The 25,406-nt window shown below is 43.2% G+C and overlaps 1 protein-coding gene across 1 annotated transcript in view; it reads left to right on the top strand.

Moving 5' to 3' along the window:
- LOC119164009 (uncharacterized) overlaps positions 1–25,406 on the top strand; it is a 160,270-nt gene that overhangs the window by 101,564 nt on the left and 33,300 nt on the right. Inside the window, exons 4-6 of the mRNA XM_037416107.2 lie at positions 8,538–8,708; positions 20,784–20,837; positions 22,821–22,874. Coding sequence (XP_037272004.2) covers positions 8,538–8,708; positions 20,784–20,837; positions 22,821–22,874 — 279 coding nt within the window. The remainder of the gene's footprint in view (positions 1–8,537; positions 8,709–20,783; positions 20,838–22,820; positions 22,875–25,406) is intronic.

Genomic DNA, 25,406 nt, shown 5'->3' with positions numbered 1-25,406 from the left:
GCGGCCATCTCTGTAAGGACCTAGCGCCATGTTCAAATCAGCCAATGGCTGATAGACGGGCTTTCTACGAGTGATTTTTGAGCATTCTCCATCTTTTGTCGAGAGAAGAGAAAGGAATTTTCAGCTAACTTTGATAATTTATCGAGAATTCCAGGTCACGTTCTGCGCTATAATATTTGACTTACGTGTTGTCGGGGGCCTATTCTACCGGCAGCGTTTTCTGACCATGCTCAAGAAGTGTAGCAGGACCCTGTAATGTCACGCTTGATGCTCTGCATAATGGCGTGAACCATTAGAGTTTGAGAGTACAGCAGCCACTGGTTAGTTTCTTCAGCTCTTGCAATTTGTTATTGTTCCCTGTCACCCTCCGATTTCGCGTTTTACATGCGAAGCAGCTATTTGGCTAGCCTAACGCTGCTCGTCCGTGTCTCCGTGCCAACGCACCGCACCGCGTTCCTCCCGCTGCAGTATTTGGAACAATGTCAAGGTCAAATGGCGCCTGCGCATTCATGTCACTCTCTCCATCACCCACTGCAGCTGCTGGCTTCTTTCAAGACACCTAGGTGGTGTTGCTCCTCCGCCCGCTCGCAACACACCTCTCCCTCGCTTCACCCTCTCCACCGTCCGCAACGCTTGACTACACATCGAGTTTAAATACTCTCCGGCTCGTTTATCAGTGATAAAACATACACGAAGACTCAATCCACATCTAGTGTTTCTTGTGTTTTAAAGAAACCCTTGCTCGAGTAAAGGCTACACCGAGTTTCTATTCAAACCGTTCTTTCAGCACTCGCATCGACGCCCATTTCAGCCGGGTCAATGGCATGCGCGCTGCAGCTGCTTCGCATCCCATCATGGTTCCCTTCGAGGAGATGGTCCATAATTTTTTTTATTCGTCCTTGAAGTGCATATTGCTCATGTGTTTAGGTTTTATTTCGTCTTGGTGCACTATTCATCGTTTACCTTGATTAGAGTTAACTAAAGATGGGAACGCCTGGCTCCGGAAGTCTTCCGCGTCAGGGAGGGCTCGAGATATTCACTAAGCATCGATCTTCGGCTGGTCTCAAGATAACGCTTCGAACCATATCATAATGTGCACGCACACAAAGAAACTCGAACGTGCACGCACGCTTCTGTTTTGAACTTGAACTTGAACTTTATTTCGCATCTATACATTGTACAGATAACAGGGACACAGACAAAAAGCCACATTACGGCTTGACGAGGTCTGTGCCCCTTTTCTTTCGCAACGAACAGTTGGCGGGCAAGATCAAAAATGCAATGCAAAAACAGATTCATGTACACACACGCACAGTAAGAAATAGAGATAATTTAAAACATTTGCATCCGAAAACAATGAAAAAATTTATATACAAAGTTTGAAACGCGTCGCTATACACCTTCAACACAAAAATACGCAAAAATACATAGTAAACATACGAGCATAAGAAGTATTCACTAATGAATATACAAAAGTTCAAAAACGCTTCGCCTTGTACTTTTAACATAAAATGCATGTTCATTTAAAACACAATAGCGAATAAGATGTATGATCGACACATCCAGATCCTTCGGGGGGGGGGGAAATATGGCAGTTAATGAAGAGAGTTTAGCAAAGATGGTAAGGCATGACGTAGCATTTGTTTTCCATAATTTGTTCTACAATGTGTAACATGCCAGGTTTCTTTGTGACGTGTACTGAACGTGCTTGAATGTAATGTGAGCCTTAACGAATGCTCTAGAAAACCCATGCTATTCTTTCTTTCTATTAAAAACCGTTTTTGCAAAATTGTATTGTACACTGCCTTTAGTGGTATGATATTTAACTGGTCAAAAATAGGGTCCGTGTGTGCATCGAATGGAGCATTTAAAATCGTTCGAACGGCTTTCTTTTGCAAAAGGAATAAAATGTTGATGTTTGAGCTGGTTGTGTTGCCCCATACGAGATGACAGTAATTGATATGCGATAGAAAAAGAGAATTATAAAGTAAGAGCTGCACTTTCAATGGCAGCAAGAGGCGTAATCTTACTAGTATACCTGTGACTCGAGCAAGCTTATTGGCAATAGTGTTGACATGTTCATTCCATAACATGTTTTCCTGAAAAATGACGCCTAAACTTTTGACTGAAGGTACTACTTCTATCCCGGAAGTTCCTATCTGGAGACATCCATGGACTACTTGTTTTTTATTCTTTGGTTGAAAAAGCACGCCTTTTGTTTTGGCAGCATTAATAGTTAGCGAGTTTGATAAACTCCATTTGTTTATTTGTTCTAGAGTATCATTGGCAGTGCTGATGAGTTCGGCAACGTTTCTAGAAGTGATAAATAAACTAGTGTCGTCCGCATAGATAACAAATCGCGCCGTAGTATTAATATTCGTTAAATCATTTATATAAATGTTGAACAATAGCGGTCCAAGTATGCTCCCTTGTGGGACCCCAGCAGGTATCGGTAAATTTTTTGAATAGTGATTGCCTATAACAACAGTTTGATACCTATACTGCAGATAACTTCTAATTAATTTCAGAAATGTTCCTCTAAAGCCGTAAATATCAAGTTTTGTTAGTAAAGTGTTGTGATTGATGGTATCGAAGGCCTTTGAAAAATCAATGAATATGCCAAGGGTAACCAAATTTTCCTCAAAGCCTTGCAGAATTATTTCTTTTTGGGTCAATAATGCTAATTCAGTTGAGCGACCTTTTCTAAACCCAAATTGAATATCTGTAAGAAGATTGTACTTGTTACAGAATGAGGTTATTCTTACATTTATCAGCTTCTCGAGACATTTAGAAAAAATAGGCAGAATTGATATTGGTCTATAGTTCGAGAACTTGTTTTAGTCGCCAGATTTGAAAAGTGCTGTTACCTTCGCGATTTGCATGCGTCTTGGAAATGTGCCGTTCGCCAGCGAAAGATTGTACACGTGCTCCAAGACAGGACCGATTAGATCTAGTACATGCTTTGCTGGGCGAATCTGCAGGTCATCGATATCGCAGCTTTTACTATTCCGAATAGTGCGAAACATACTTTGTATCTCTTGACTGTCTGTCGGGTTTAGGAATGCACTGTGAACGATTTTGGGTTTTAAATATTTTATGCATTGGGGATCATAGGAACTATTTACAAGTGACACAAAATAGTTGTTAAAAGCGTCAGCTAAGGCCGTGCCTGAAATGAGCTCACTGTCTACTGTTAATTCCTCTAGATTATCTGCCTGTTGGTTTCCATGCAGTAAACTATTTAGCTTTCTCCATGTGACATCGGTTCGCATTATCGTTTCGGCAGGGAACAATTTCTCGAAGTACTGTGTCTTTGCTGCCCTTAGGAACCCATTAACTTTATTCCGGAGTTTTTTAAACGCGGCTAAAACTACTGCGTCTCTTGTCCTTAAGAACTGCTTAAAAAGAGCATCTTTTTGCTTTATCAATTTCAACGCACTGTCATTAATCCATGGCTTTCTTGCTTTTCTGGCTTTTTTTTTGTTTTACGCTTAAATGATTTTGCGTAAGCGTTCTTAAATGCGGATAAAAACAACCCGTACGCTTTGTCGCAGTCGCTTTCGTCGTACACGTCTTGCCAGCTTATGCGCGAGATTTCGCCGCGGAATTTGTCAAGAGTGAATGGGTTAATATCTTGAAATGTGTAGTGCTGATCTGCGGAAGGATGCAAGGGCAACATAGATGAATTCACAATGAGAAATATGGGCAAGTGGTCGCTGACCTGAGCCGTGATGACACCCGATTCAACGTTTTGTGCATCAATATTTGTGACGAAAATGTCGAGTAAACTTTCGCAGTTACCTTGGATACGAGTAGGTGTGGAAATTGTATTAGTGCATGCATTTGATTCAAGTACCCGTACTATGCGTCTGCGAAGCGAGCTGTCATGAAACATGTTAATATTAATATCACCACCCAGAACTAGTCTGTAATCGTTATCATTAACCCAGGACAGTAGATTGTCAATGTATTCGAGAAAGTTTACCACGTTTCCTACAGGTGGGCGATATACTACGGAAAAAATGCTACGACCATGCTGAACAGTCAAGATTTCAAAGTCAGTAGTAGTGCGAGTAAAATCTTTCAACACTTCACAATGCAGGGTACTCTTAGTTAGCAGTAGAACGCCGCCTCCTTTTTTATCGCGTCGATTCAGATAATGCGTAACATAACCAGACACCTGCAGTACTTCGTCGTTGCGATACCATGTTTCACTCAACATTACAATGTCAAATGGAAAACCAAAAGAGGACAGCAGCGCGCTCAGATGATCGTCCTTATTGCGCGCCGATTGCGTGTTCAAGTGCAAGAAGGACGTACATTTGTTTTTCTTTGAAGAAAGTATTCTGCTAACGTCGCTAGGTGTGTGTAGTGTATCGGCCATGATGTAGGGGCGAAACTATTCTTAGTCTAATCTTGTCATGCGTCACGCGTAACCGAGATAGGAAGAGACGAGAAAGAAAAGAGGGCAGTATCTCCCGAACTGTAAATATACGGTGGTGTCTCATAGAAGTACATACAAACTGCAGTTGAGTGAGAATACTCTAGATGGCGCTGTACAGCTACTCTTTGATTGGCCGCTGCGCAAGCTGTGTCTGGATACGCGGAGAACGAGTGTCTCTCTCAGTCTACTGGATAGTCGCCGTACGTGGTGGATTGTTGGTCAGGCGTTGAAGACGCTGCGCTCGGCTTCCTTGGCTCGCGTCTCGTCGGCGTTACCCGCGCACCGTCTGCATTCTCGAACGCGATTGGACGTATGACGTATGCACGGATGGACGGACACGCGTACGGATGGACGAATGGACGCATCGCCTAACCCATCATCATTCACTCTGGGGATATGCTGTGATCTTTTATATAGTTGACGTGTGACTTTTCCGAGAAGATTTGTCAGCTTTAGGATGGGCATCTCAGTCATAACAATGTTTATTTTTACTCTACTAACTTATTCAAATGATTTGCTTGAAAATGCCTCACAGTCATTTGTGCTTCCTGAATAACTAAAACATCTTTGTCCATAGTTTATGCATATCAGTAGCAATGAAATAACTACAAACAATTCAGTTGTTTCTGTATACGACAGAGGTCATGATGTGAAAAGCTCTCTTTTAAACTGACTATAGTTGCACAATAAAATATGTGCATATCTGCTACTCAGTTGCATGCAAATGGCTGTTTCTTCTGCCGTTGTATATGATTTATTTTAATACTACCCTAATTTAGCGTGTATTTCTAGCGTTCCACCAGTTAAGATATCAATTCCTGCCTCAAAAATTTATTTTAAAAAGCTCTTTATAGTAACAAGGTTTTTTAAAGAAAGCTTGCCTTTACGATTTCAAAAGAATAATGGAAAGATACACTTCATTTAAGAATTTCTAAGACAAACGTGCCCCTTCCACATACACAAAAGCATTCATTTAGGTAAGCACTTCCGTGCGCAAAAAAAATATTTAACTGCAGATTTGTGTGTCTACGGAAGTTTTACCATGAAGACGAATACAGTTTCAACTTGGTGAGTTGAGCTTTCTGGTACATGACCATGACACTCGACAACGGAAAAATACACAACGAACAAAAGACACACGAAAGGCAACGACGAACTTTGAACTTTTAACAACCTTTTTTTTTAAGTGCACATATACTGTTCGACGCAGAGTTCGTCCACTGCAAATACGCATAGATACGTCGTCTCATTATCATTAAGTTATATGGAAGCCACACTCACACAACCCTCCCCCATATATACAATGCGTTCTGCTTAGATAATTTCACGGGTGATCTGCGTTTTGCTCTTCCTAATGATGAAAGTATCGTTTAGGATGAGAGAGAAATCCTGGGAGATTACAAAAGGACGCTAAGAAACCTACAAAATTATTTATTTGCATGGTCTTCTAGCGTATGGTTAAAACATCTCTCGGTTTGGCCAAACTACACTTTTCCACAATTTAAGGAAATCTCGTAAACCACCTCTTGTCGCAGTCAAAAAGCACAGGGCTGCCTACGCTTTGTTCAACAGACCTGCAGCGTCCTTGACAACGGGGCAGTCATTCTGCAGAGATTGGACAGCCGGTTTGGTGCTGAGAATACGACTTTTACGTCGCACCGTTTGACCACCTTTTTCCACTTGTGCGAAAGCTTGTGCACATGAGGTATCATGGATAGCTGCGCCTGTGTGGTGTGATGGTGTCACAACATCGTAACGGAGTTTTTTTTTCTTTAATTGCAACACCCTTTAGCGGAAACGTGCCAATGACTGGTTGGGTCGGGGGTTGCGTGGCCGGTGGGAACGCGAGTGCTTATCGTGCTCGGAGCAGTCAGCTGGGCATGTCGATGGAAGAAAACACTTTGTGTGCAAGTATATTTTCATGATTTCGATATTGGTCAAAGCGCTGGCGCTCTTTGGTGCGCCGGATTGAATAACATTGTTGCGGCCCACTCTCTCTTTATCCACTCCACAAGGCGGCCAGGATTTCACAACTCATAGAGTACTGACAAGTTCATAATGAATAGTGCACACCTCAAAAGTCAAGTCAACGTCCGCTTGACGATGTAGCGATAAGAGGTTGAAGACGACTGACACATCGACTGACCATTTTTGGGCGATTGGCGTTAATTCGACACAGTCGCTCCCTGGCGGGATAAGGCTGGACTGGTGATAAGACTGACATGGCGTCGGAGGAGAGGAGCGGCTGGCGCATGGAGCACTGTATTTCTCCCTCCATTCCTGAATGTCTTTCAGTTGCTGAAAGCCAGAATGTCGAGTAAGAAAACCACGCTGCCGGTGAGACCTGTGGAGGCGTAGCCATCTTGTTTCTGCTAACAAAGGGGGGCTTTAGCCTATCCTGTCACACCGCTTTCGGAGCGCTTGGTGCCCGGAATGAGCTTCGACGAGTGAAGCCCAAACATGGTCAATCCGCTCGAGGCGTTGCGATCGGTAGTTTGGAATCTGCCATAATTTTCAGAATTGCGCATGATATGGCTAAAGCGGTTCAGAGGTAGAATTCTCCTTTTTCCATTGAAAGGCCCAGGTTCAGATTGCATAAAGCGGCAGATGCAGATTTTTTTTTTGGCGTAACTTATTATATTTGTATGTTTTTTTTCTCTGTTTCTAAATATAGCTTCAGTTGGTACACACTGCTACAAAAACTAACTGGAAATGAGAAGTAAAATAGAAAAAATTGGACAGAAAACGTGAATATTTGCAGTGCCATTACACAGCATTAAACGAAAACCTGAGGTATGGCCTCCTATGCTCCTCATATTCGCAGATATCTCGGAGCTGCACTTTACATTTTCGTTGAATGCCGTGTGGTGGCGCAGCAAATTATCATGCTCACTGTCCAAAGTATTTTTTTCTGTTTCACTTTGCATTTCAAGTTACTTTTTGTAGCATTGCGTACCAACTGAAACTATATTTAAGAAACAAGAAAACAATACAACTATAACAAGTTACACCAAAAAAATATAAGAAGCTCAACATCTACAGCTGCGATTTTAGCATGTGCCTTTCGAGTGTGGAGCGAGCATTCTGCCTCAGTACCACTTTGGGGGTTTTTTTTGATATCCTGTCCCCTTTTGGTACAGCCGCGCGCAACTCTTAAAATGACGACAGATTGCAGACCACCGACCGCAGTACCACTTGCAGATTGACCCTATTTGGGCTTCACTTTCAATACAGTGGTGCTGGGACCGTTCCGAGTACCCCCTATTCTAATACACTCTGTACTTTAAAACGTTTCGGTATTTCTGAATGTATTCACTGTGCAGTTCTCCTTCCCCCGAAAAATTTCCCATGAGAAGTCCGCAAGGTATTCATGAATAAAACATCACCTTAACAAACCCGCATAATACAAGCTAAGAACTCAGGCTTCCGTTTTCCGTTTTCCAACCCAGAGAAATATTACTTTGTGCCCTGGGCGTACTTGATAGCGCAATACAAGAACTAGTTGGCGCTACGAGCACCGGTCAGTGAAATAGCAAACACTAGTATGTGTTATATTACAGCGTTTTATGTTACTTTCTTATTCAGAAACAAGTGACATCGCAGAATGATTAACAGTTCTAAACTATTTCGACCTGGCAGCTATGTGTCCCTCTTTTTTTTTGTGCTACGTCTAAGCATTTGACACCAATGTGGTCCTCACTTAAAATTGATTTCAGTTATCGCTTTTTATACGTTGTAGTGTGTATGTCAGCGATTGAGTTACCCGCAGCCTTATGTGATTCATTGTCGCCAGAAGCAAAAGCAAGATACGTTGCACAGACTTTCACCAGCACTTCTTATTTAACCTTTTAGACCCAACTACAATGCTGATGCTTCTGCACCCTGAGTTTTAATTCGACCAACAGCATGCGCGTTCCATGAGCCTTCCCTAAAACAGTCTTGTTTTCTTCCAAACCAATGCTTTCATCTGGAGTGCTCAATAAGTCCAATTGCTCCGCTCAGTTCACCAAGTGGCTTCGGACGTACTATGTGCACGCTGTATTTCGATGTAAGTGCGCACGAGTTCAGCGATTGTATTGCTCATTGTTTGCAGGCGAACCGGGCTCGTCGGGCTCGCCTGGTTTAGACGGACGGGACGGCCTCCCTGGCGAGCCTGGCCTTGACGGCGTTCCGGGTCGGGACGGCATCGATGGCCTTCCCGGACGCGACGGACACCACGGGACGCCGGGAGTGCCCGGCAGACCGGGTATAAACGGCACCGACGGTCAGTGCATTTACTCTTTCATTTAGGCAGGGCTGTTTCTTTTTCAGAATTTCAAAACTGCAAACAACCAACGTGCTGCTCAACACAAACGGAGGTTTAATTTTATAAAGGTTTAACGCTTAGCGGCAAGAAAACCCGGCCAGCCAGAACCACTCCCTCGCGCACTTAGCAGAGCATCGTGAAACGACACGAACCAAGGGAAGTGCTATTCAGCACAGGTGCAAACTTCCGGCTTTATTTAAGAACACCAAAGCAAATCTCGACCAATATTGATCGGTTCGACACGTGCCAAAATTTCATGAAGACCATATCACTGATACCCCCCTCCTCGACCACCACCCACACACAAGGCCATTTGTATTGTGCTATATAGGAGGTGTGCAGAGTGGCTGACAGGCTTGGTCTTGTGGTTTTGGCGTGGGTTTCAACTAACTGTGAGCTGACGCAGGCTCACAGGGCCTTAACGAAGTTTTGACCCATCCAACCTAACAGCAGGATCGTGTAACGGCCGTGCGCAAGCAAATGCTTCACTGCTACCTTGAGCTCAAGAGAGAAGACGGTGGGAGTAGAGGCAGTGTGTTGTGTTACGAGTATGAATCTGAATCAAGGTGCGTCTAAGCAGTATCTAGTCAGAAAAAAAAGCAAATCATCTGAAAAGCACAATCATACACCAGTTATTATTTGCATGCATTGTGTGTTGATTATCGATTTCATTGTTAAACTATAAACAGGCGCTGAAATATTTCGCCTGTTTGAGAATCAGTCCCGCGTGGTGGAGCAGTGGTTATGGTGTTTGAAGGCTGGCCCGTAGCTGGTTGGTTCAATCTCTACGGTCATATTACCATCCGGACAGAAGCCTGCGGTGTACTGCGCGGTGTCACTGAACGTTCCAGGAAGAAAGGAATTGTGTCCTGCGGAACGCGAATCGTCCGCGCACAAGAGTCAGTCCCACGTAGGGACCGGCAAAAGGTCGGAATTTTCGGAACCCTCCATTACGGCATCTCTCATAATTATATCGTGGTTTTGAGGTGTAAAACCCCAGATCTTAATTTATTATTAGGCGAGAAGTTCCCCAGTGGCTGCTCCTAGAAGCTGTTTAGAGAGAGAGAAAAGGTGGACACTGCGCTTTTATTTTGCACTGCTAATAGTGATTCAAGGTAATGAATGATTGCCTGATCTGAACAAGGGACGAACAACTATTGCACTCCTTTCATTCTGTCTAGGGTGTCTTTTCTTTTTCTTTTTTTTTTCTCTGGTGGGTGGTTTCGATATTGATTATAAAAAATCTTACTGAATTAAATCGTCGATTCTTGGCCGATCCCCCTGAATGGGTACGAGCCATGGCTGTGGAATCATCATCATCATCATTTTGCACTGTGCGAAACAAGCGTGCAAGCACCAAACTTAACAGAGAAGCGTAAAGCGCCCCGCTGGCGCTAGTGAGATTACTCGGCCTGTCTCCACGACATTATGCTGCCGTGCAGCATCTCATTTCATATTTTTGCGTCCCTTTTCCTAGTCACCGGAAATTGTGGTCTGACGGAACACAGCAGCCCCGTTTTCTGCGCGGTGTGTTCGCACAATTTCGATAACGCTGTTAGAATTCGATAATAATTATTTAAACATAAGTTGTTGTTTTCAAATAATGGGTGCCCCATAAGTTATGACGCCCTAGAACCTTTTTATAGGAAGAACTTTTCTCAAATTAGTAATTAAAGTGTTAACTAGGCTGAGCCAATTAGTACTTTTATTTTTACTTTTGCTGCATCGAAAATTGCTGTGCCTTGAGGTATAGTTCGTGTGGGAAGACAAAAGGGCCCTTACTAGTAGTAAGAGTATTTTTAATAAAAATCCGTACTGAGTACAAAAAGAACGTTGCATATATCATCCATTGATCGTGGTCCCGTCCATATTATTTCTGCGTAATGAAGGTTTTCGGCGCTCATAATTTCACTGTATAATTATTGGGCCAGATAAAATAAAGCATTAAATAAGTCCCACCACTTTACAAAAATACAGGCAACATCTTGCTGCACGTTCTGGGAACAAAGAGATGCTTTATTTTCGATGACATTTTGCTCGGCTTATCAATGTTGCTCTTGCGGGCTCCCACGAAAAAGTGGCTGCCGCTGAGCGCATAAGCCGGCGTGTTCAGGAAGACTGCATCGAAAAAAATAAAGGGGGAACACTTCATCTTACCCGGAGCACGTTTTTTTACAAACAAAATTGTTAAAGCAACTCTCTGTGGGCATGAGAGATAAAGATTGTGGAATTAGCGGTGCGAGGGAGGAAATGAGCTTGCTGGCGTCGCGAACTCTTACCTCACAAATGTTCTCTCACATAAAAAGTTTTTTTTTTTAGTTCTTCTCGAAGCGGTACCACCTATCCATAAAGTTAATGTCATACACTGCTGCTTGCTCTAAGAAAATCGAATTATGTCGGAGTTCATGAATATTAATAAGCTGCCCCAGCCAAGCAGATCTCGGCGATAAACTTAGAGTTGCCCACTCAATCAGCGACGGTAACGTGTCGAGTTTGGTTGGGGGCGGAGAGAGCCGAAAAGCGTGGAAAGTCTAACTTCCAACTGCGTCATTATTATTTTTGCTCATGATTTATTTAGTATGTGCATTTCGGTTCGAGCCCCTCCTTCTGCTTTCTTTTAACCTAATCAAGCTATTTTCTCTGCAGCGTTTTCGTTTGTGTATATGGCACTGACATGAACTCGACGCAATTGCTTCCGTGGGCTAAGTCACTTCGCGTGCAATTAACTCGTTAGTAGTTGTAGTGAAATAGCCAACTTTTCTTACTTATGACCCTGGAAGGATTTTCAGAACATTAAATGAAAGCACCTGCTGTTTACGTCCGTGAATCAAAATGCAAAATCCTTGCTTTGTTACTCAGCGTGGTTGGTGCGCATATAATGTGCAATGTGTACGAACAAAAGATCATGATGAACAAAGATCATGATCACAAAAGCAGGGCGTTTACTTTTGTGACCAAAGGCCAAAAGCAAGAACACCAGGGCATGCGCCCACAGAAGTGCTTCGTTATCCTCCTCAAAGGCTGGCCACTATAGTTGCCAGCCTACGTTGCGTCAACATTAAGCTACAACAATAAAACAGGAAAAAATGGAAGTGCTAGTCAAAGTAGCTCGGAAAACGCACATGCGTGCTACGAGTGCAAGTGCAAGTATGTAATTCATGGCGTGTCAGCCTTTCCCTCAAAGACCAAGCGCTTTAACTTTCTGTTTTACAGAGCTCATATTATTCGATACTTCTAGGGCCTTTCTAATCCCGCTTCATTTCCCTCTCTTTCAACAGTATCATGACAAACCTACTTGAAGCCCCTTAAAAATTGTGAAATGTATTAGAGACGTTCAATAAAGTTGTTACAAAAAAACAATTAGAGACGTTGCCCATTCGATGCCTCTGTTATGTCTCAGACCGTGAAACGTAAAATAAACACGCTGATGCCACAACCAGACATAAAGTCAACTTGTAAAAAGTCAAGAAAGCAGTGTCAGCTAGGTCCCTTGAAAATACACTGTCAGTGGTGTGGTTCCACCCCAGTCTTAAAAACACAAACATTTTAAGTAGGGCTTAAGACGCAATGATACGAGAAATTATTCAGAATAGATGAAATATAGAAGAAAAACGCGTGAGTGCATCATCTTCGACAATGTTGGGTAAGGGGGTTTCTAAAGTGATTGCTTTGGTAGGTCAGGGTATAAATGATTTCAGTGAGGGCAAGTGCGGGTAATGACTATATTTTAATACGTTATCGCAGTTCTTTTACATGGAAATCATATAGGCACTCTCGGTGGATGCTTGCCGCATGTATGTATGTATGTATGTATGTATGTATGTATGTATGTATGTATGTATGTATGTATGTATGTATGTATGTATGTATGTATGTATGTATGTATGTATGTACGTATGTATGTATGTATGTATGTATGTATGTATGTATGTATGTATGTATGTATGTATGAATGTATGTATGTATGTATGTATGTATGTATGCATGCATGCATGCATGCATGTATGTATGTATGTATGTATGTATGTATGTATGTATGTATGTATGTATGTATGTATGTATGTATGTATGTATGTATGTATGTATGTATGTATGTATTAACAGTTGTTTACAGTTGCATAAACATGCCAAGAGTGACGTGGGTGTCAACAAACACTAGAAGAACAAAGTTGAATTTTATAGCGCTATTGCTTGAGAGGATGGTAGCCCTGGAGAGTGCTACGTAGACCAATTTCTGTGAATGGCGCTCAACTACAATTGACACTAACCTGTAGTGATGCCTATAATATTGCCGTGCACATGTAATGTTTTTAAAATGAGGTGGGCAGCAGTGAAACCACAATTGACGTTCCACTAATATTACGACTGCATAGCTTTTTTTTTTTCAAACGATTTCTCAGAGATGGCACGGCTCTATAATAGAATAATTGATTGCCACGCAGACTCCTTGCGTTCTATTTGAGTACGGGCCGTAACATTTATTCTTTACATTCATCGGTTCAACGAAGCCTATGCTGGATTTTCTTAACTCTCTCGCATTTATGTCACCAATGTCTGTACTGGCCGTTCCTCGTTATATGCACACTGTCTAACAACTGTGGCACCTACCAAGGCCCGCGGTGTACGAATATATGCCAAACGTGTCTGGCAGAAAGAGTGCGACGTCGTACGTGAGAGAACTTTCAAATGCATCATGTCATGACCAGAACTCATAGTCGTCACACCTTGTCACCCTCCTATACTACTTTTGATATATTTGTTGGCGTTTACCGTTACAAAAACACCATATGAATATGAGAAACGCCAGGCTCCGAAAATTTCGACCACCTGGTGTTCCTTAACGCACGCCTAAATCGAAGCACACGGGCCTCAAGAATCTTCGCCTCCACAGAAAACGCGGCCGGCGCGGCTGACATTTGATTCCGCGATCCCATACTACTTTTGGTCTACACCCAGTTAAGGAGGTGAACACGAGAGCACTCAGACGTAGTCGGTTAGACAGACAGAAAGACAAGATATATATATATATATATATATATATATATATATATATATATATATATATATATATATATATATATATATATATATATATATATATATATATATATATATATATATATATATACATATATATATATATATATATATATATATATATATATATATATATATATATATATATATATATATATATATATTTGCCATAAAAATTGGTGTAACGTGAAAGTGAAACATGTATTCACCAATGTATAGTTGAGTGTTTATTGCAGCGAAGGCTGTTATGAGATCAAAACAATGGTCGTTTTTGGCGCCGAAGTTGTCCGCCGCCTACGCCGGTGTTCATAACCACTATCGCGCGAACCAAAAAAAAAGAAACTAAGTAAATAAAAGACGCTAACGACACAATGAAACTCAAACCCGAGTCCATTGCTTACCAGCCCAGAATTCTACCACTGAGGCACGCCGCTGCTTGAAACTCCGCTGCAAACTGACCCTAGACAGGCTTCATGTCGTGAAAGGAATCGCGTTCATGTTGTTAATAAAACTGTTTGAGAACAGCAAAAAGAATCAGGCGTCACACAGTACGAATTGCGTACCGAGTGTGTCTTTGAATGCTCCAACGCATTACAAAAGCTTCAGGCACAATTCTGTTTCGCCGTCAGCCTCTACAAAAAAAAAAAATCCACAAAGCTCTTTGCATAGTGTAACGCGTATGACGCTTTTTCGAAGAATGACGAAGGGTGGCATAACGAATGCCCCTCAACTACACAATAAATATGATGATTTATGGCATAGTAGGTACTCTGCAAGTGTTCTTGTAGCAGTCAATTGCATGCACCGCAAAAATATAATTAAGATGGCCAACACAATGAGGAAAAAATGACCCCACTGCCCTAGTTGTAAGGCACATAACTGCAAACTCGCTCAAATGCTCTGGCTGTGCCCGGCGTTACGTGGCGCAAAGTTTATCAGAGAACAAGACTGGGAGAAGGCCCTCAAAAGCTCCGAGCTCTCAGTTCAATACTGGGCAGTTCACGAGGCCTGCGAACGGGCGGAGGGCGACGGTCTTCCAGTCCCGGCGTGGGCGCGGCCAGTAACTGCGGTAGACCCCTCTTAGGGGGATGTCTGAGCAGTTAGTTCTTTAGGACTAAATAAGGTTCATTTCACTTCACATTCCCGAAGGGATGACCTCGTGGTAGCACTTGTCATCAAAACTAAAGACGCTATCATAGAAACAGCAATCTTATATCCTCACGTACTCTCAAATAGCCTGTCGATGTTTCACTTACGACCGTGTACCTGCATGCGTCTCCCGCCAGTTAGGTGCAACACTAGACCAGGAACACTGCATCATATGGTGCCTGGGCATATAGCTGAAACGGGTAACGACAGAGCAGACAGTGCAGCTTGAGCTATTAGTCACCAAGCAACCGTCCCTCGTCCAGATACCCGTTTGCTACTCCAGGCTCCCCACACTCTTCAAGATATCTTAGAACACCAGCGTCGACAACGACCGAACGATAGCGATACTCCCCGCCCCATTGTCGGCTGAGTGTAAAAGAAGCGCATGAGTGGCGCTGCCTGCAGACTGATGCACATCCTGCGTTTAAAACATGCGCCTGCGTTTAAAACATGCGATGCGCCCAACCGCCACGTGGGTTCTTGCCCGTGGTGTGGAGGACAGCCAACACTTGCTTACATTACATAGGAATGTAAGTTAAGGCAAGCTAAATTTAATGCGCCTCAGATTTCTGCGAATAAATTCGTGATGGAGCAGTCGGAGACCTTGTTCTCCAGCGACAAAAAGGCGGTCCAAGTGGCGCTCCTGGACCAGGCGTGGCGGGCTGCTGAGGCCTGTGGAGCCCTGGACTATGGTCCCCACCCACCTGTTGTTAACCCTTATTTCAATTTTTTCTCTGTAATAAACGTTTTTCCATCCATCCCCGAAGGAAACCGCGAGAAAATGCAAATGCATTGCGTAAGCGTCCATAACGGCGTTTCACACGTGAGGACCCAGCGTTAGAAAAATAATGTTTTTATTTTCTTACACCTTCCAGCCAATAGCCTCGTTTGCCGTACGTGGCGTTTTTCTGTCGCGAGAGCAATGTTTCGCAGAAAACCTTGTTCTTTTACGGCTCACAAGCGGAGCAGTCAAGGTCGCCCCCGTTTGGGATTAGAAGGGGAAAGCTTACTCGGAAAAGCGTCTAGCAAGAGGCAGGTCAGGCGCCACCGTCTGAGTTTAAGCCATTCTTGGCAGGCACGCGTGTCATTGAGAATGACATGGGGACGCGACCACTTGGCTGACCGAGACATAGTTTGCGGCAGGTAAACGACCATATTCTCCCCCGCTGTTGTTAGGATGTCGGGGCGCCTCGCTGTCGCATGTACACCTGGTAAGCGCACGGAGCCCAATGGTGTACCCATCGCTCTTAAGGACGCTTCTAGGAAGCAACAGTTAATGAAAGAACTGACGGGGCTGCGTGTGCGTGTGCGTGTGTGTGTGTGTGTGTGTGTGTGTGTGTGTGTGTGTGTGTGTGTGTGTGTGTGTGTGTGTGTGTGTGTGTGTGTGTGTGTGTGTGTGAAGTCTGTAAACCTATAATTCACAACGTCATATCCGTGACGGAAACGTGTTAGTAGAGCCGTGGTCGTTCCCGGTATAAAACGCTTCCGGGTTATAAAATGAACTAAAAGAGTCATGTTCCGCGTTATCCAAGCTTGCAACGGGTCGTTCAAACGTCAAGGCCTGACGACTGCTACAGTTCACCCTTGTCCTTCGTGTACCTGTGCGTTCTTTTCGAGCGTCTTTTTGTGCTTACGTGACACGCAGCATGTGCCGAATCGCTTTTAGTTCTCCATGTCACATTCAGATTTCTTGCTATCACATGCATTGCTTCGCCCTTGCGGTGAAACTTTCACATGTTATTATCAATTCGCCTTCATTGTGTAACAGGAGCGATTGGAAATGAATTGTTCAGATGAATGTCATAACCATACGTGTCTTATTCTAGGTGCTTGTCGTGTGGCGCTGTTCCATATGATTGTTGAATCCCAATCGATTGTCGCGACAACGGGCCCTTGTAGATTACAACAGATGAGGTCGTTCAAAGGCCTCATGAGCGTCGGGACTTAAGTGTGCTAAAAAGAGCTCGTTTCACTTAATCACAGCCGAGCCGTGGCCACTTCTCGCTCCCCGTCGTTGGTGGGTGCAGCCGGGATTTGCTGTTGGCAGCTAACAATTAATGAGTCTAGTTAAAACAAATTAGACAACAGGTGCCGCGACGGACATCAAGCTCCTTTGATGCATTTCACCAAAGACTGCCATAGTGGTTTAGGTCTGTGGGGACTCTGGCAGAAGAGCTAACGGTGATACAGCATTAGCATAAAATACATTATGTCACGGAGCCCGAATTTCGCGTAACTTTCACGATACTTGCAGGTGTGTGTGTGCGTGTACATGTCGCTATTTTTTTCAACCTGAAGCATCCACTTTTTACGGTCTTTCGGCATCTTAGCTCAGGCAAGCGTAGCCTAACAATAATTGCCAGAACTGGCATAACAGCATCACTTTCTAGCGTGGGCTTTTCTGCGCAAACCATGCTTTGAAATTCAAGCAGAAAACTTTCAAAAAAGCAACACCGTTTATTTACAAGTATAGGCTGTTTTCATGAAAGCAATGATTGCATCCGCAACATGTCGTTTCAGTCTGCTAACAGTGTAAGCACGCAGATTTATTATGCGCCGCCACAGTGCAAATTATTGTGCCACAACACGTAGTTTTTAGTTCTCTAAAGCTTCTTTTGTAATCGGAACAGAATTAAATAATAGTCCGAACATGTTTAAGGATGTGAAGAGATATCATTTGAAGTTCTCGAGAACCACTGTATTCAGTGATTACCGTAGTCAAGTAAACCACGACGCCTATAAACGACAATGTTTAGAAAGAGGAAAAAAGAGGAAAGTCGGGGGACACGCACGCGCAAAGTGCCTAACCCAGTAGCTTCATCCTCAGAACGTCGCGTGCCGCACTGGCCAAACTAAACTGTGGCGGGCACTAATTGTCTCAGGCGGCCATAATTAAAGAACAGTCAGACATAAATTTCCCATGGCATGCGCCGAATCGTTGGACAAGTAGACGGGGGCCCGATGCGGAGGAGGTACAGACGGAACCAAAACGTGCTTTCGTGGAACGAATCGGGTAAATAGAGGAACAGGCCACGAAAAGCTGACCGAAGACAGAGTAGGTCGGCTTCGTCCCTCGGGATCCCGGCCGAATCCGGGACATCCCTAATCGGACCGGTGCACGGAGTGGAACCTAACGAAGCGAGTAGTGGGCTCCCCGACGGAAATAAATAATTGTCAGCCGGTGGCTTGTTTGCAAAGCACTGCGGCGCATGCTCGCAGAAACCATCATTAAAGAGTGTGAGCGAAAGGGCTCCGCCTGTGCCTTGCACGGTGCAGCCTAACGAGATTCGGCTAAGCGCGCCTCCAACGAGGCCAACGACGAAAACGCAAGCTCGACCACCCGCCCCTTACTTCCTCCTTCTTTTCGGCACACGACGACGATGACGACGCCGATGCGAGGCTGACGCATCACGGGAAGAAACATTGCCGCAAGGACGCTTGCACACATCCACTGATACAAACCAACGCACACAGCTGACGCAGTAACATTCTCTCGGCTCATCCCTACCACCATTTAACCTGCTGTGGCACGAGTAGTGTACACGAAACGCCATGAGTAGTTGCTCCGTTGCCGGTCGCGGCTCACAGCCTAGCACGGAAGAGCCGCGTAGACCCGCGCTGCGTTCGCGATAAGAGCGGCGCGTTCGCAGTGTCGCTTTTGTTGTCTTGCCAAGCGTAAACATAATCCCGCATTACGTCACGTCCGCTCCGGCAAATGCGCCGCTCCACGGCGACGTGGGTGGAGGGAGAGATGGTTGGCGCCCGCAATTTATCCGCGCATCATGGCTCGAAGCAACGTGAGACAAAAACCGCTACGCGAGCATGTCAAAATGTTTCGTTTTACACGCTTAGTGAACGATGTCAACACGACGCGACGCAACGGTGGTGTTACGGGAGCGCACACGCATATCCACAATATATCCACTGTGTTTTTTTTAAGGTTGGAGAATGTTTCTGTGGAGATACGGTGGAAATACGTAGAGCTCACACCACGTGTATAGATCTGTTTTAGAGGGAAAAAGTGCCCGAATACTTATCTGCACAACGCTGAATGCACCGCGGTCCAGAATAAGGAAATACCTTGCTCTGTTCTGTTATGCCGTGTTTTCTTGTTGTCTTGAGACACGCTTGATCTAGAAAGGTTCATGCTTATACATTACCCCTGCCCCCCTTCCTAATTTGGTAGGTTAGTCAGCGAGAAAAACAAGAAATAAAGGTTACCCAAAATAAACTATTAGTAGCTAACAAAAATACTTATATTACACTGAAACAAGCTAAAATGACATTGCTATATAGAGTTTGCTCGCACAGGTGGTCGATATATTCTGAGCTCTCATGGCGTCTCTCATAATGATTTCGTGGTTTTGGGAATTTAAACACCAGATATTATTATTATTTTCAAAGTTTGCTAGCAAAAGTTCACATTGTACTAGAGCATTCAAATTGCAGACGTTAGTAGTTGTACCGCCGTATATGCAATGACACATCATTCCACACATATATAGGAACACACAGCTGTTCATCACAAAAGGGTACCGGTGTGGATTAAGATTACTTCAAGATGTTTACCTTTTTCTGAAAATGCATTTCAGGCCACGGTGCAAGTAATTATATCTGTAATATGAGGGAGCTCCTCTTCAAGCCCGCCGATGTATCCTTTCATTTTTCACCTAATTTCGCATACTTTACGCAGGGGGCGGAAACTCCCTATACCTCTCACGTATTCGCCCTCGGCAGCGCCGCTTTTACCACTGGCGGTTGCCGGACACCTTACTAGAAACAAATCATGAACGAAAAATTTCTTTCATAATGTCACTGGTGATGTCCCGATATAGAGAGGAAAATTGTCGAGAGGAGGAGGGTAGCCCTCCTCTCCTACTTCGCATGCAAGCGGAATGCGCTCGTGCCTTATTTCAGGTCCGCTTGTCGCTTGGGCAATGCGGCCATTCGTAAAATTTGGTTGTTAATCACTTTCGTTGATTTTTTTTCGTGTCTTCTGAAGAGGCGAAAGTTAAGCTGACTGATTTCTCAGTGGGATGAAACTCGATCGGCGCAAATAAAGTGAACTTCTTTATTGCACGCGCTGTCTCAACCCCGGAGTTCAGATAATTTCTTATCAATATGACGTGTCAGGCAGTATATGGTGTTACGAAAAATGCTCGTATAACGGAAATGCGCTCTACATGGGTTTCGTCAAATTGAAATGCGTTAGCAACGGGTTCAATAATGCTTTGGTTGGAATACAAAAATGTTCGTACAGTGGAATGGTTCGTTTAACTTTAGTTTGTATATTTTTACTGTAGCTAGCTTTCGAACATTTCGACAATTATAAATTGTCTTTTGTTTCTTTTCATTGATTATTTCAACTCGTAGAGTATTGGCATTGCAGTCTTGATTGAGACTTTTTAAACATTATTTATTACCCCGTATCTATTGATGGTCTATCTACGATCCACTTTTGCCCCTCCCCTCTTGTATATAAGCCTGTATCTTGAGAATGTAATAAATAACAAGTAAGTATAAATAAAAACTGAAATCATTCTTCGGAAGCAAGCGATGACGGAGGTGGCAAGGAAAAACACATCAGCCTCTGCTATTCAAAAATTTAAAGGAGAAGGATGGGTCCAGTCGTTCACTGCACCTCGATCATGAAATGCGATGAATAGTTACATATAACGACATCTGCCGCAATGTAGACGTGGCAACTGAGCAAACGACCGTAGTTTACAAAATCCGTTTCTTGAGTTCTTAATAATGCATCTTCTGTCCGGTAAACTAATATTTTCGTGCTTTATATAGCAGCTTGTCTAGAAGCGTACACAACTCATAATTGAAGTTCATTCGCAGGAATTCCTGGAATGGCTGGACCACGCGGTCCACCAGGGCTGCCCGGACCTCCAGGTGAGAACCACGGGAATGTGTGGGCAGTTGGACACGAAGTATATGAAGACAGTAAATATGTCAACGACGAAATTACGCCCGCCAACAGAAATTGCACGCAACACGCGCCAGTGGATTGAAGCGAGAAGTGGACAGGCCTTGGCTGTGTCATTGAAAAGAACTATATCTCGTCGAATTCCAGATGCACATGACAGCAAGGTGATAATTTCTGGAGTACTGCATGTCATATGCACTGTGCGATAGCGAGGCATGTCGTAATAGAGGGCTCTATAAGAACTTCGACGAGCTGGGGTTCTTTGACGTGCACTTAAATCACACATTGCGCGGCCTTCTAGCGTTTTGCCTCCATCGAAATCCCACCACCGTGGCAGCAATCGAGGCCGTGTCTTGCTGGTCAAGAGCCGGGCACAGTGAACAACAGTGACGGACCTGATGCACTTCAGGAACATGAGTGACACTTACAGTAATATATATATATATATATATATATATATATATATATATATATATATATATATATATATATATATATATATATATATATATATATATATATATATATATATATATATATATGTTGTTTTTAGCGACGCCCTGTTCAAGCTGGTTGTGAAAAATTTGGTGTGCGCATAAAAAATAAAACCCCCGGCGGGTACGCACAAGCGACAGGAATTAGGCGAGCCCCACAAACGAGTACAGCACGTGCGAGCGCTAAAGGAATACTCTTCTCGGTGATGATAAAACTCGTGAAAAGGAGAGAAAAATAAAGATATCAAAATATAAAGGAAATGGAGGGAGAGATAAAAGAAATGAATGAAAGAAAGAAAAAATAGAGAGAAGTGAACGGAATAAAGGCATGAAAAGATAGATTGACATAGACACAGAAATAAACGGAAAGAGATACCAATACGAGACAGGAAAAAGGAGAGCAATACCAAAAGAGGAAAAAAAAACAAAGAAACCAAGAGAATTGAAGCGCGAGAGAGCAAGCCAAGAAAAGAAATCAAAATAGAAAGAGTGAAGAAACGAAATAATAAGAACAAAGAAAGACAATATAAAGCGCACAGCTCAAGAACAAGTACAAGAAGCAGAGACAAAGAAAGGAAAAAGTAGATCCACTCTTCCGTCACCGTGCACTAGTGCGGAGCTTCCATAACTTCATTTTGTAACTACTGAAGTTGACAGATAATACAAGGCATGTGAATTTATTGCTATGCTTAGAATTACTGTCTGTAATGGATTACAACATGTGTGTTGTTTTTTCCCTCAACGCGAAACTGCAATCAAAAATCCGGAAGAGTTTCATACGCTTAGAAAATCATAAAATTCTTGAAGGAGACGCAGTGTTTCACTGGGGAAGTTTATTTAGCACAGAGCTTTATGACACCACATCTCCTAGAGAGAGTGCTCCCTTTCTGGCAGCGCAGTGATGGGACTAATTAAGAAGCATCTATGTATTCAAAAGCCCATCATTAAATGCTGAATGTAACGTATTTCCATCGAAAAATTATAAAAATTATACTGGCGTAAAATGACTTTTTTTTCTTAAATATTGGCAAAGTTCTTGGGATTCCTCTCAAAAGGAAGTGCTGTTCTCACGCAGCTACTGGTGCTTAACTACTCATACTGCTGCTGGATAAAAACATCCTGCGATCACATTAATGTTACACTAAGTAAGATTAGATTGTCCAAGCTAAAAATTCTTGAAGTACACTCATGCATATTTTTATCAAGCTCTCCAAAACGCGCTACCAACGTTCTGGCATCACCAAGATCAGCCTTAATGATGGCATGGATTCGCTTTGCGGCGTTTTCTGAAAACCTTAGGTGTTGTTCATAGTTCCTGGAAACGCAAAGAGGGCACACGCCACTAACCCTGGTTGAGGTGCTCAGTAAAGAAATAAATTAAAAATTAGTATGGTGATTTCAAACTCAGATGCTGCGACTCGTCACGCTGGCTTTTTTTCTTTTTTGTTTTTTCAGGCGTGCCAGGAACGCGCGGCAAGAAAGGAGCCCCTGGCCATCCGGGAGCAGCCGGTGAGTGAAGTGCAACGATAATAGTAAATGTCGGGGTATCACATCCGGAAACCGAATTATGGTTATGAAGGACGTCGGGACGGATGCCTCCGGATATCCCGACCATCACGAGTTCTCTATTCTTAACCTGAATCAAGGCGCGCAGGCATCCAGAATTTTTCCAAATGGCAATGTGGCCGCTACCGCCGGGATTCAATTCCGCGACTTTCAGATCAGCGGTCGAGTGGCATAACCCCGCGTCCACCGCGCTTTTATTTATTTATTCACTGCCTCTCTTAGACAATATGCACTGCAATCCTGTCACGTACACACTACGAATGCATACTCTGAAATTTTTATTTATTTATTTATTTATTTATTTATTTATTTATTTATTTATTTATTTATTTACTTATAAAGTACTGCAGGCCATAAAAATGGCCCAAGCAGGAGTGGGAGGTGGTACATAGATAATGATATAACCAATTATTAGATGTACAGGTGTAAAGAAAGAAGAAAAAGCAAAGAAAACAACATCAACGACAGAAAAAAATAAATCAGACAGGTGTACATTATATTCGCGGGTTGGATAACTTGCACTTCAAAGTAATTTTCCAGAGATTTTAGTACATTTGCAGACTCAAAATAATGGTGCGGTAGTTCAGGAAGATGTCATTGGTCCCGTCTGGACTGGTGCTATTGGTCAACTGCGGCGGGCCAGAATACAGCAAGGTCAACTACACATGTGAAGATGCGCATGTTCATGCTCGTTAGCAGATACATCGTTTCTTTGCCCGCGAAATATGATATATGATCTGTAACAAAATATCCTATCTTCATTCATTTTCATATTATCACACATGACTTTGTCGTATCATTCTTTCTACATTTGATTCGATGTTAACTAGTAGGAGTGGTGCGAACTGCGCTGTAATACGTATGCCGAGTGCCGGATTGTTTTCTATTCTGTTAACGCTTGCTATCGAGAAGACAATAATGCATAAATATTTGCTGTCATTCAGTTCTCCATCATTGATTTCATAAGATGCTGTATATTGCAAAATATATTTTACCGAAATAACAAAGTGGCAAGCGATTGAAAAATCATCTGGAAGTTCTTTAACAAGCGCAGTCACTTTGAACCGTTTAAAAACCATAACTGAGTCTAAATACATCACACGTAATATCGCTTTGGGAACAAACCTGTTACAATATATAGTAGGTAAAGGAAGGTGTTAACCTTTGTGAAACAGTATTTCTGTGTTTTTATTGAAATAAACTATTATAGTTATCACAAGAATACATAATCCACGCAACAAAGCTGCACTCCCCCCTCACTGCACGCCACTGTAATGCATTTGGTGCGAAAATCGTCACAACTTTCATTCTGAGTGGCTTCGAAACAATTCTCAAAATATCAGTATATTATAAAATCAAAAACAAAGCCTGCACTGCGATTTCACTGGCGACCACGACTCGCAATGCACTCCCCTATCAGAGCAATATTGGTCACCCTAGTGATGTGAGTGCGTGTTCTCTCTAACAGTGGGCCTACCTGCAGAATCAAACTGAAGGTATTCCTGCAAAATTGCGACACGTGTTGTTGGCGTCCGACCTGTACCCCCTAGCAATTAGCGGAAAGCTGTATCTGGCAAAGCCTGAGCTAAAGCGGTCGCTTGGTTTATCCGAGTGCTCCGCTTTCGATTGCGGGTGGGTTCGCAGTCACGCTGTTCTTTTTCATACTTCGGGTGATTTCTTTATTAACAAGAAGAAATTAGCACGCCATTAGAACTTTGTTGTAAGAAACAAACACACATGTCGTTTCAAAATCTGCACATCTTCCTCATTGACATTTTGATAATTTGGTGAGTATTGTCTAAGTTACAAATAATTAGGGCTACTTAATTGGTTGTCTATAATGAAAACAGTACACTGGCAAAAATATACACCTCGCTTTGTCCAAGTAACACCGTTGTTTTGTTTGTTTTTTTCTTAAATTGGGCTGCGTGACAACTGGGACACCGTGCAACTGCATCGTACAGGCGTTTACCGACGGAGCGGAATTCCGGAGGCTTACAAAGAAGGTTCAGCTTAAATGGAAAACGGCGCAGCGAGTGATATAAAGGAAAATGATAGGTTTAACCTTTAGAGGCAGGAAAAGAGAGTAGACCAAAGAACAAATGGGGATTGAGAATATCATAGTTGAAATCAGGAAGGAAAAATGGTCATGGGCCGGGCACGTAGAGCGTAAGGCAGCATACCCGCTGGTCATTGAGGGTCACTGGCTTATTTCCAAGCGAAGACAAATGCGTGAGAGGGATACAGAAAGTTAGGTGGGCAGATGAAATTAAGAGCCTTGCAGATATAGCATGGCAGCAGAAAGCACAGGACTTGGATGTTTGGCGGAACATGGGAGATGCCTTTGCCCTGCTGCGGGCGTAGTTAGGCTGAAGATGATGACGATGAACTGGTGCGACAAAATTTTTCCACTCCTTTACGTAGAGGCCTATTTGCATTAAAACCATTTCGTTGTTCACTACATTTGCTGATGCC

Source organism: Rhipicephalus microplus, chromosome 3, assembly GCF_043290135.1.
Source record: "Rhipicephalus microplus isolate Deutch F79 chromosome 3, USDA_Rmic, whole genome shotgun sequence".
In the NCBI taxonomy this organism is placed as follows: Eukaryota; Metazoa; Arthropoda; class Arachnida; order Ixodida; family Ixodidae; genus Rhipicephalus; species Rhipicephalus microplus.
Note: the sequence above shows the minus strand (reverse complement) of the source record. Positions and strands in the feature narration are given on the sequence as shown.